Source organism: Pantherophis guttatus, chromosome 6, assembly GCF_059756535.1.
Source record: "Pantherophis guttatus breed Tessera chromosome 6, ASM5975653v1, whole genome shotgun sequence".
Classification (NCBI taxonomy): Eukaryota; Metazoa; Chordata; class Lepidosauria; order Squamata; family Colubridae; genus Pantherophis; species Pantherophis guttatus.
Genome location: NC_142068.1, coordinates 6,737,692 through 6,750,799, shown reverse-complemented (window position 1 = coordinate 6,750,799; position 13,108 = coordinate 6,737,692). Strand labels below are relative to the sequence as shown.

General features: G+C 41.4%; 1 protein-coding gene across 1 annotated transcript; it reads left to right on the top strand.

Moving 5' to 3' along the window:
* The first annotated feature begins 5,796 nt into the window (after window positions 1–5,796).
* Window positions 5,797–7,724, top strand: LOC148112997 (cytochrome P450 2J2-like). Its single transcript, XM_087872184.1, has 3 exons — window positions 5,797–5,956; window positions 6,143–6,303; window positions 7,554–7,724. Exons 1-3 carry the CDS (start codon window positions 5,797–5,799, stop codon window positions 7,722–7,724), a joined length of 492 nt encoding a protein of 163 aa, XP_087728310.1.
* Window positions 7,725–13,108: the final 5,384 nt, after the last annotated feature.

The following is a 13,108-nucleotide window of genomic DNA, read 5'->3' as shown; positions in this document are numbered from 1 at the left end:
AGTGGTCCCTTCAGAGTAATCTGCCTAGTCCCTTTGTTATCCCTGCATTCTGGAGACTGAGTAGATTCCCAACAGAAGGGCCTGCCAGGCTTCTGGGACCTTTCCCCAGGTGCCTCCTAGAAATTGCAGTTGCATCTGAATGATATGATCTAAATAAAGAGGTGTGTGGTAGCAGCAAAGCTTCCTGGTATACGGAAAGTGATCACACCTGAGTGACATGAATGTCCTTGCTTTTCAGATCATATGTTAGCTAAGAAAAAAAAAAAAACAACATACCAGATGAAGTGTTTGTTGATTTTGTCTTGGTGGCCCTGTATTTCTTTCTTTTTTTTTTATTAAAAAGTTTTACAAAGAAATCCCCCCCAATATTCCCCCCACCCTTTTTCCCTCCCCACCATCCCTCCACCCCTTCCTCCCTTCCCATCCCACCCTCCCCCCCAGACTTCCCAGAGCAAAATACAGGGTATTTCAATTAACAATCATAAGTTAAATTAACCTAACTATTCTTAAACTACCAAATCCTCCCCTGAAACCTTAACTCCACTATAGATCACATAATACTTCTAAAGTTTAATATTCATTCATAAGCTATTTGATATTTTGTTGTCTGATACTTATTTTGAATATAATCAATCCATCTTCTCCATTCCGATATATATCTTTCTTGTGTATAGTCCTTCAAAGACGCTGAAATTTTCACCATTTCCGTTAAATTTGCTACTTTCAGTGTCCATTCTTCAATAGTAGGCAAAGAGTCCTTCTTCCAGTATTGCACTACCAACAGCCTAGCTGCTGATATTAAGTTTAAAATCAGTTTAGTCTCTAATGCTGTACAATCCGTAGTTATACCCAATAAAAACAATTGAGGACTAAATTTCAACCTTTTTTTCAGGATGTTTTCAGAGAGAAAGGAGGAGAACCACCGCAACACAGTGCCTCCCACCCCAACTCTTCCAGCCGGTGCAGCATGATACCATGGTCGATGGTATCAAAAGCCGCTGAGAGATCTAACAGGACCAGGACAGAGGAGCACCCCCTGTCCCGAGCCCTCCAGAGATCATCAACCAACGCGACCAATGCCGTTTCCGTGCTGTACCCGGGCCTGAAGCCCGACTGGAACGGATCCAGATACGTCGTTTCATCCAGGTGCTGGGGGAGCTGTTGCGCGACCACACTCTCAACAACCTTCGCAACAAAGCGAAGGTTGGAGACCGGACGATAATTTACCAACATTGCCGGGTCCAGGGAAGGCTTCTTGAGGAGAGGCCTCACCACCGCCTCTTTCAAGGCGGCGGGAAAGTCACCCTCACTCAGTGAAGCATTTATAATCCCCTGGAGCCAGCCTCGTGTCACTTCCCGGGAAGCCAGTCCTAACCAGGAAGGACACAGGTCCAATAAACAAGTGGTCGCATTCAGTCTACCCAGAATCCTGTCCACGTCCTCAGGGGTCACAGGATCAAACTCATCCCAGATAACATTCTCAAGGCCTGCCCCTGTCTCTCCCCCTGAGACTACCCAGTCGGAGTCCAAATCTTCCCGAATCTGAGTGATTTTGTCATACAGATACTGAACAAAATCCTCGGCTCTACCCTCCAAGGGGTCCTCCCGCGCTTCCTGGTGGAGCAGGGAGTGGGTCACCCTAAAGAGGGCGGCCGGGCGATTATCTGATGACGCAATAAGAGCAGCAAAATAACTACATTTCGCTGCTTTTATCGCCACTAAGTAATTCCTAATGTGGGATCTTACTAGTGTCCGGTCAGATTCAGAAAGACTGGCCCTCCAATTACTCTCTAGGCGTCTTTTCCGGTGCTTCAACTCCCTCAGCTCCTCGGTAAACCAAGGAGCCAATTGAGATCGGCACCGGGTCAGAGGCCGCAAAGGCACGACCCGATCCAGAGCACCAGCAGCCGCCCTATCCCAAGCGGCCACTAGGTCTCCAGTCGAGGCGTGTGCCAGAACCTCAGGAAATGGCCCAAGCTCCATCTGGAATTTGTCAGGTTCCATCAGGCGCCTGGGGCGGAACCATCTTACCAGCTCCGCCTCCCTGCGGCGGGGTGCAGCGGTTCGAAAGTCGAGACAAAGGAGAGAGTGATCTGACCATGACAAGGGTTCAGTAACTATATCCCCTATGTCAAGATCCCTCAACCACTGTCCAGAGACAAAAACCAGATCCAGCGTGTTTCCCCCTGTGTGGGTAGGGCCATGAATTAACTGGGTCAGGTCCATAGCTGTCATGGAAGCCATGAACTCCCGAGCCATCTCTGATGTCTCACCCACGGACGGCAGGTTGAAATCCCCCATGACCATAAGCTTAGGGGAATCAACCGCCACTGTGGCGATGACGTTGAGTAGCTCGGGCAGGGCTGTTGCCACGTGGCAGGGAGCCAGGTACGTGATCAGCAAACCCATCTGAGCCCCATGACCCCATTTCACAAAAAGGGATTCACAGCCGGCCGTCTGAGGAACAGTGGCCTCCCTCGGTCTCAGACCTTCTTTAATGATAACCGCTACCCCCCGCCCCTCCCCTGTGACCTCGGCTGATGGAATGCTTGGAAACCTGGCGGGCACATTTCAACGAGGGGAACCCCCCCTCTCCTGGCCCAACCAGGTCTCCGTAATACCTGCCAGGTCCGCACCCCCCTCTTGAACAAGATCACAGATGAGGGGGGCTTTATTTACTACGGACCTGGCATTGCACAGCATCAGCCGAAGGCCTGGGTCCTGAGGGTCTATGCAACCTGAGAAGCGAGTAGAGCCTTGGGGGCTGGAGCACGCCACCGCTCATAGACAGCGAGTGCGCACTCCCCTAACACGATATGGCCCCCTGCTCCCGCCATATCTACCCCTCCCACCTACAGTACTGATGTTCTAAAAACTATCTGGAGAAGCTCTAACCCCCCCTCGATCCCGGGTCCCCCATCCCCCATGCCACGCTTCACTGCCAGACCCGACCCTCCCCCTTATGGGTTATCCCCCATACCCACAGCCTGAATTCCAATCTGACCCTCCCCCTCCCTAGGACCCCTTAAAAATTTCACTAAAAATTTTGTTAGAAAACCCCTCAATCCCCTCGTTTTCACATGCCACCTCTCTGGGTCCCAAAACCCTTCCTTGAGGTGGGCTCTCGATAGTGAGGAGGGCCACATCTGCGAGAAGGGGGAATCTCGCAGCGCAAGAAGATCTGCATCCTTCCTATGTGGAGGATGAGCTCAGAAACCTAATGCAGAAGGGGAAGCCCATCAGAGAGCATATCCGTGAATTCAGGAGAGTCATTGGGACCCTGCCTCCCCTACCAGAGCGACAACTGGTGTACTTCTTTAGGACAAGCCTAGATAAGAGAATTGCCCAAGTGACTGCCTTATAGCCAAATTCCATGCAGATCACCCGGGGAAGTCAGGAGGGGGGGGACATACCCTCGGAGGGGATAACGATACTTAACTTGTTGTGTTTTTTTTCTTTTGCGGCAGGCCGCTCTGGAGAAATGAAGGGAGAAGGGCCGGATATCAGCGCTCCAAACTATGATTTCCCCAGCACTGACATGAATGAGTGGGAAAGAGCCTGTTAGAAGTAGTAGCTTGACTTTTCACCCAGTTCTTTCCCCCCGGCAGATAACATCACCTAGGTGATGGGAGGAGGGGGGAAATTCCTTGACTTGAAGTAACTGAAATGAAAGATGGACTTGGAAGATGGCCAATGAGACACTGAGATTTGAGGAATGGAAAGGGAGGGGTTTGGGATCAGAGGATCAGTTTCGGCTGCAAATGAGTTCAGGACTAGATCGTTATTCTTCAATAAATAATAGATTTCATCAAAGACTTTGTGTTTGAGAATGAAATTTATTTGAGATAACATTGGAACCTGACAGATGCAGTATTCTAGGTGTGGGCTTACTAAGGCTTTATAAAGCGGTACCAGCATCTCACGTGATCTTGATTTAATCGCTCTGTTAATGCAATTTAGGATTGCACTGACTTTTTTTGGCTGTTGCCACATACTGCTAACTCATATTTGATTGATTGTCCACTAAGACTCCAAGATCCTTCTCACAGTTACTGCTATTAAGCCAGGTTTCACCTAAACTATACTTGTAACTTTGGTTTTTCTTGCTTAAGTGTAAGATTTTACTTTTCTCTATGTTGAATTTCATTTTGTTAGATAGGTCCCAGTGTTCATGTCTGTCAAGATCAATCTAGATCTTGAGCCTATCATCTAGGGTGTTGGCTATTCCTGCCAGCTTAGTATCATCTGTAAATTTGATGAGTTCCCCTTCTAGTCCCTCATCTAATTCATTTATGAATATATTCAAGGGTACTGGGCCTAAGACGGAACCTTGTGGTACCCACTGCTTACTTCCCTCTATGTAGATGTCGTACCATTAAGGACTACTCGTTGAGTATGATTGATAAGCCAGTTACACATCCATCTAGTGGTGATGCTATCCATCCCACCTTTTTTTTTTTTAGCTTACCAAGTAGTAGGTTGTGGTCTACAAGTTTCTTACAATATAACGTTGCAAGAGAAGACTCAAAATATTCCAAATACAGCATATATGTTAACCTTTGACTGGAAATCAGAAATTTCTGCTTTACAAGTTTCTTGTAACATTGCAATAGAAGACTCATACTATTTCAGATACAATTTTTAGATACCTTCAGTAAGAACTCCTAAACCTCCGACAGAATGGAGAAAGTACAGTAGCAACACTGTCCACCATCCATAATCACCCAAACAGGCCAATCATTTTTGTTCTCCGTTAAATGCAAGGTGGAAAACTGGCCTAGGAAAAGAATTGTTCTGAGCATGTAACCTACTACATGTACACAGAAACGTTCTCAGGTGAGAGGAAGTGACTGGAAAGAGAGAGCTTTAGGAGGGAATGATTATAATAGTTCTCCACTTACATCCATTTATTTAATGACCATTCAAAGTTACAATGGACTGAAAAAAATGAGTTCGTTTAACAACCTTATTAAAAAAAATCATAAAATTGGACATGATTCATTTAACAATTACCTTGCTTAACAATTGTGGTCCTAATTATGGTTGTACATTGAGGACTATCACTAATGAACCATGATAGAAGAAACATCAATTCTTGCATTAGGCATTTCATTAAGGAGTTCCAGAATGGTCAGAAGAGCACTAAAGTTAGACAACATAACAAAGAACAGATCTACTCTATGGAGGTGGATAAAAGACCGAGATGTGATTTGGTTTTAAGGACAATTAATACCCCGGTTTAAACTCAGTGGCTTAAAAGGTGCCAGAGAAAGTCTGTGCTCTGGCAGTTTGAGTCCTACCATCACATGAAGGAGTGAACTCTCATCACTTGACTCGGCTCCTGCCAACCTAGCAGTTTGAACGCATAGGTACCACTTCGGTGCGAAGATAAAAGCAGTCCATATTTTGCCACATGCATTGCACTGTGGCATGATGTCATGCTGGCCACATGATCACAGAAATATCTTTGGATAAGGTTGGCTCAATAGCCTAGAAACGGCCTAGAAATGGAGATGAGCATGACTAGCAGAGTAAAACCTGAAGGGACTCCTTTTAATATAAGGATTCTGGACATATAAGATAGAGGTTGGCCAGCAATGCTCCTGTGGTCACCATACCACATATGTCACCCAGTGTCCTTGTGATTCCCAAAACCAATAAATATTTTTAAAGAAAAAATAACATAGCCAGAATCATATTCCTACCTGAAATCCAGAATGATGTTTGGAAGATCAGACCTAACTGTTTTTTTTTAAAACATAAATTTTATAAGGAATCACTTATCACTGTCTGCCGATGTCCTCGGGAATTATTTTCTCCAATGGCCACACCTGGAAACAGCAGCGACACATTGGTCTCACTTCTCTGTGGAAGCTGGGCCTGGGGAAGAAAAGCATTGACCATCAGATAGAAGACAAAGCTCAGACATTGGTGGAAATCTTTGGACAAACAGAAGGTATGTAATTTGGAGTAATGACTCAAGTCCCCATCTGCTGAATTTTTTTCCATTCTGTGTATTTGGAACAAAAGCAGATGTACAGTATTTTTTTAATTTTTTTAAAGTTTTGAACCAATTCTCTTTCCTCATCCCCTTAGAATTCCTGCTCTTTAATAATTGATTATGAAATATCTTCATCTGCAGGGCAGCCATTTGACCCTTCCTTTCCAGTAATAAATACAGTTTCTAATGTCATATGTGCTTTGAGTGTTGGACATCAGTTTGCTCCTGAAGATGAAAACTTCCAGAAGTTAATTCAAGCCCTTGAAATTATTGTGAAATTCTCTGGTGGTTTTTTTCACGTGGTGAGTCATATTTTATATTAAAACTCCCCCAAACCTATGTTTCCATCAGTAATTTCATGTAATCATGAATAGTATCCATGGAAGAAGCTTTAGAAATTATATATGTCAGCTTCAGGGTAGAGAGTACTATTATTCCCAATAGGTGTGTCTGTCCTTGAATCAGTCTTAACTCAAGAATCAGTCTTAACTGGGTCAATCTATAATTGAACAGTTCTTTCAAACTTCCTAATACTAAATCAACATCTGCTTTTTTATGATTTAAACCCATTGCTTCCATCCAGAACTTCTGCTGCAGCCACCAAAAAAACAAAACAAAAACTATCCTATCTTAGGCTGCATTAACAGAGGGATATCAAGATCACACGAAGGGTTAGTACAGATTTATAAGGCCTTATAAGGCATCCAGTTTTGGTCACCACGATATAAAAAAGTCCTGAGACTCTGCAAAGAGTGCAGAGAAGAGCAATAAAGATGATTTAAGTGGCTGGAGGCTAAAACATGAAGAATGCTTGTAGGAATTGAGTATGTCTAGTCTAGTGAAAAGAAGGACTAGGGATAACATGATAGCAGTGTTCCAATATCTAAGGGGTTGCCACAAAGAAGAGAGAGTCAAGCCTTGTTTTGCAAAGGACCTGAAAGCAGGACAAAAAGCAATGGATGGAAACTTATCAAGGAGAGAAGCAATCTACAACCAAGGAAAAATTTCCTGAGCAGGAGAATAATTAACCAGGCTTGCCTCCAAATGGGTGCTCCATCATTGGAGTTTTTAAAAAGAGATTGGACAGGTATACATTGAAATGGTATAAAGTCTCCTGATTGAACAGGGGGTTGGATTAGAAGACCTACAAGGTCCCTTCCAACTCTGTTATTCTGTTATGAAAAGCAAGCAGACCAAAAATCCAACCCATGTAGTTAATTCATTATTTAGCCTGGCATGTGAATCCAGTTGGTCTAAATCAGTTAGCTGTGGGTAACCATATTTACAAATGCTCCGGGTTAGAATAAGAGAATAACAGAATCTTATAATATCTTTATAATAATCTATCTGCCTCCAACATAATTCTTAAGAATTTGGGAACAGCTTTTTTGGAGGATTTTTGAGGTCTGACACCATGTATGGTTTGCCATGTTTTAATGCACTTGCAATGTTTTTCTTTGGTTATTAAATCCTGTCTATTACTGTGAGCTGCTGAGCATCTTCTTTAGTTGTAGTGGGAAATAAATAACTTTTCCTTTTCCATTTCTATTAGATGTTTGTTGTGTTCCCAAGATTAATGAGCTACCTCCCACGCCCTCACAAGGAGGCCTTGGCTTCTATAAAGGTGATCACTTCTGTTGCAAAGCAGGAAATAGAGAAACACAAGGAATCCTACTCTCTGCATGAGCCACAAGATTTCATTGAAAGGTCAGACAAGGAATAATGGATGGAAACTGATCAAGGAGAGCTTCAACCTAGAAATGAGGAGAAATTTTCTGACAGTGAAAACAATCGACCAATGGAACAGAAGTTGCCTTCAATAGTTGTGGGAGCTTCATCACTGTAGGCTTTAAAGGGGATATTGGACTGCCATTTGTCAGGGATGGTTTAGGGTCTCCTGCTTGGGCAGGGGATTGGACTAGATGACCTATTATGTCCCTTCCAACTCTGATCTATCTATCTATCTATCTATCTATCTATCTATCTATCTATCTATCTATCTATCATTGATTACTATCTTATTCAGATGGAGAAGGTATGAGTTTATTGTGATTCAATACATCAAAAAGGAATTATTATATTCCTTGCTATAAGCAAACAGGAAGGGCTACTGAAATTGTCTTCACTGGATTTTTTTTTTCAATCAGCTCCTATTCTGAATTGCTTCTAAATAACAACTATATTTGTACCTCTGCAACCTTAAACTCTATTTAGACAAGGAAGATTCTTTGTGGGGGAAGTTAGATTTATTATCATTTCTCATCATCTCATGTTTCCCTATCACTTCTTTCCCCTTTTTCTAAAGAAATTCCATTAAGAAGGAAAATAATTAACAGGGACTTTTGATTAATTCATACTTAAACAAATGATTTTTTTTTATATTCAGCTACTATTCTGAGTTGCTTCTGAATAAAAACTATATTTGTACCTCTGCAATCTTAAACTCTCATTAGACAAGGAAGATTCTTTGTGGGGGAAGTTAGATTTATTATCATTTCACCATCGGCTCATGTTTCCCTATCACTTCTTTCCCCTTTTTCTAAAGAAATTCCATTAAGAAGGAAAAGAATTAACAGGGACTTTTGATTAATTCATACTTAAAGAAATAATTTCCCTGAAAAGTTGGGAAAAGGACAGATACTGTTAGGATATTGAATTTAGTAGCTGAAAATTGCTTAGTTAGAGGGTGCTGACTCATGCATGAGGCAATCTACGCTATGATTGGTTGCCTTAAGTATAAAGGGCGGGGGGGGGGTTTCCCATTTTTCCCGCCTTTTTTTTCTATGTATTCTGTGTATTGCCAAATTTACCTCATGATGTTCCTGACTCTCTTGTGTTTTTCTCCTTCTGGAATGTTGAATGTTAAATATATATTATGTACACATATAAAAGTAAGGTGACCAGACGTCCCGCTTTTGGCGGGACAGTCCCGCTTTTGAGCAATTTGTCCCGCGTCCCGCGGCGTTTTAAAAAAGTCCCGATTTTTCATTCTGTCTCCTGAGTCCCCGCTGATGGCTAGAGGGAAAAAAAACTCTTTAAACTCTTGCCGCGGGGCTTCAAAGGGCCGCCCTATGTTGATTAGCTCGGCTTCCCCCTCTCAGCTGATTTGCGCAGGGCTCTGCTCTTCCTAAATTGCTCCAGCAGTTTTTTTTTCTCTTTGTGCAAACCAAGCTCAAAACGAAAATGAAAGTAAAACAGGCTGTTGGCTTTGGTGTTTGCTTGCAACGTTGGAAAATTAGGCAGCAGATTTATTTTCCTTTTCCTCACCAAAAAAGGTAGGTGGAAACAATGGGAAATTATTTAGGGCAAAAGAGGAGAGTTCAAGATTTTAAAACACAAAAGAAAAAAAAGCTCTTTTTAACTAGGGAATTGTAATAATTGAGATACTATTAATTGTATACTGTGTTGAAAGCAGAAATGGTTAAGTTCTGGTTTGGAGGAATATATGGGGGAAATTATTTGGTTTATTATTATTAGTAAATATAATTAATTGATTTGTAAGAAATTGGATTGCATGGAAATAATTGGAATATTCATGTTCATATTAATATACAAAAAAGATAGTTATATAACTAATTGATTTATATTAAAATGTTGAATTTGTATTAAACAACTGTATTACATAATTACATAATTAACCAATGTGAGGATGGATATAAAAATAGATGACAATGGAAAGGGGTATAATATAGAATAGAAGGGAAAAATTGAATTTGATTAAGATTAGAGATGAGGATGAAGGGTAATATTGTTTTTTTAAAAAAAATAGATGAGGAATAAATATGGCAAAAAGGAAATATAGAAATTGTAAATTTAATTGAAATGACTAAACACTGTTTAAATTTGTGAACCAGCCAAATATTCTGTTCAAAGAAAATACATTGTATGTTTGTATGTGTGTTTCTAATTATTGCTATTTATTCATATTTGTTCTCTTTTATTTTTAAAGTTTAACAATTCATTCTTTATCTTAATATCTTTATATTTGTTTGGGGTTGGCTTTCTTCCCTTTCATCTTTTTTATTGTACAGCAATCTTTCTCCTCAAACCTACCACCTCTCTTTTCTTTCCTTCTTACTTTCTCTTCCCCCCACCCTCTTCTTCTCCTCCCTATTTCCTCTTCCTTTCTCCTCCTCCTCCTCTCTTCTTCCCTCTCTTACCCTCACTCCTACTCTAATTTCTCTTCCTTCATCCCTCTCTATTGCTGTATCCTTTAATGCATATGGACTACTCAGAGGGCTGAAAAAGTTATTTTTGACTGGTCCTCGCACTTTTGACCAGTCCTCGAACTTACGACTGTCCTCACATTTTACATTTTTGCCCTATCTTGTCATCATGGTGAAGAGAAGCAGTTGTGAAATGAGTGACATGGTTGTTAAGAATGCTGCACGGGCATAAATGTGAGGATGGTCATAAGTGTGAGGACCAGTCAAAAGTGCGAGGACCTGTCAGAAATGACTTTTTTCAGCCCTCTGGTTAGTCCTTTTGTGCATATGGACTACTCAGAGGGCTGAAAAAGTTATTTTTGACTGGTCCTCGCACTTTTGACCAGTCCTCGAACTTACGACTGTCCTCACATTTTACGTTTTTTGCCCTATCTTATCACCATGGTGAAGAGAAGCAGTTGTGAAATGAGTGACATGGTTGTTAAGAATGCTGCACAGGCATAAATGTGAGGATGGTCATAAGTGTGAGGACCAGTCAAAAGTGCGAGGACCTGTCAGAAATGACTTTTCAGCCCTCTGAGTAGTCCCTATACACATAGCCATGGCCACCAGGTCACCTGACCAGCTAGCCATGCCCACCCAGTCACATGGCCTCCAAGCCACGCCCACACAATAAGCCACGCCCACAATGGTGTCCTTCTTACCAATGTTAAAATCTGTTCACCTTACCCTATACACATAGCCATGGCCACCCAGTCACATGACCAGCTAGCCACGCCCACCCAGTCACATGACCAGCTAGCCACGCCCACAAAATAAGCCACGCCCACAATGTCCCTCTTTACCAATGTTAAAATCTGGTCACCTTATATAAAAGACTACACTTTTGTGTTAGTGCTTCTGACTTCATTTAGACAACTGCTGCACAATTTTCCCCAACAGATACTTTTACTGCTTTGAGCATCAGTAAAAAAGTAAAATGTTTGAAACAAGGATAAAAGATCCTTCTTTCCAATGTTTACAGAAAAAAAAGTTGATTTTTTTGTTTTTTAGAAACAACTTTTATCGATTTGAAATGACTTTGAGCTGGGTCACTTTATTTACAAATTGGCATTGTCAGTCTTGAGTGTACCATTGTTCTGGTCACTACATTCAAGATATACAATCTTCTTAATACAGGCCCTCATTCCTAAACCATTAAGGCAGGTTTTCCACCCTTGTATTAACAATTCAAGGTTGCTTCATATTCAGCAGCATATAATAGCATCCGTGGGTGTTGCAATTGAAGGTTTCTGGTTTCAGTGTACGTACTGTGTATAAAGAGCAATGGTGAGAATTGGACCATTTGTGGTTGAGAAAGAAATAGATCATGTGATAATTCTTCAAATGCTTTTTCTAGCTCAGTGACTGCCATATCTGTGGTGGTTTGCTTCTCAAGATGCTTCTCTATCACTAGACAAATGGTCTGTATTGTGTCAGTTGTCCCACAATTTTTCGTGAAATTGCACTGGTTTGGTGCATGGTTAATATTATCTCACAAGAATCCAACACAGGTAGTCCTCGACTTGCAACCACAACTGGACCCAAAATTTCTGTTGCTAAGCAAAGCTAAGTGAATTTTGCTTCATTTAATGACCTTTTTTGCCATAGCTGTTAAGCGAATCACTGGAGTTGTTAAGTGAATCATGTGCTAATCTGGCTTTCCCCATTGACTTTGCTTGTCAGAGGTCAGCTGGGAAGGTTACAAATGGTGATTGCATTATCCCAGGACAATGCAATTAAAGCATGCCAGTTGCCAAGTGACCATGGGGATGCTGGTACGATCACCAAACAAATGATTGTAACTCGAGGACTACCCGTATCCTAAAAATTGCATAAATTATTGTGATATGGCATAATGGCCACAAAATCTGATAGTTAGAGCAGTCATAGGGGTCAATTTGGGCATGACTTTAAATGTATGAATGCATGCGGCAATTCTAGTAATGCTGCTTCTGAATTTTTGTGACTCACTCTAGTAAGTACAGATTAGTCACTGTTTCACATGCAAACATTTCCTGAGGTAATCTATCAATTAAAACAAAACACATTAAAGTTCTTCAGAACCTCAGGCTATCTTTCATCTTGTCTATTTTAAGATAAGTGTCTCAGTGTGAATCTACCACTTTAATTATTACTCTTCTGCATTGGTATTCCTATATAGCCACTAGGAATGTATTTATTCTCTAGACTTGAGATACAGAAGTAAAAACGACAGAAAAGCTGGATAGAATTCATTGTAATTTTCCATTTTAAACATCTACCTACAATGAAAAGAACCTGGCTCCGTGTATTTTAGACTTTTTTTCTGGTGCAACAGACACAACCTTGGCTTCTTTGATGTGGGCACTTCTCCTCCTGACAAATCATCCCAACATCCAAGGTGAGACAGACATGGCTAGTGGAACAAGAGTTACTCTCAGGTCCTAAAAGCACAGAAATCGTTTGAAATCTGTTCTTCATAATAATTTTCCTATGTAGGTTCTTGATTCTATAAGCAGATGAATGAACTTAGCAGGATTAAAGGAAAGCAAATAATGTATATACAGAGAGCCTGCCATGGGCTAAATAAATAAACCAAGAGCCTTCGTTGAATCCTCAGTAAAATATTCAGTGAGGAACTAAAAATTGGAAATCGGTACAAATCTGAAACATTTAACACTTTCAATGAAGAAATCTACCATGGTTTTCAGATTTGTTACTTGCTTTTGGCCTAAATTACATATAGAAGACCAAATTTCAGCATGGTAATGAACAGGGGTGGGTTCTATTTACCTTTACTACCAGTTCGCAATGGGCTCGCGCATGTGCAACCGCTTCACTCTCGCGCGTGCCTTGCTTCTGCACATGCCTCCCGCCGGTTTTACTACCAGTTCTTGCAAACCGGTCCGAACCGGGTGCA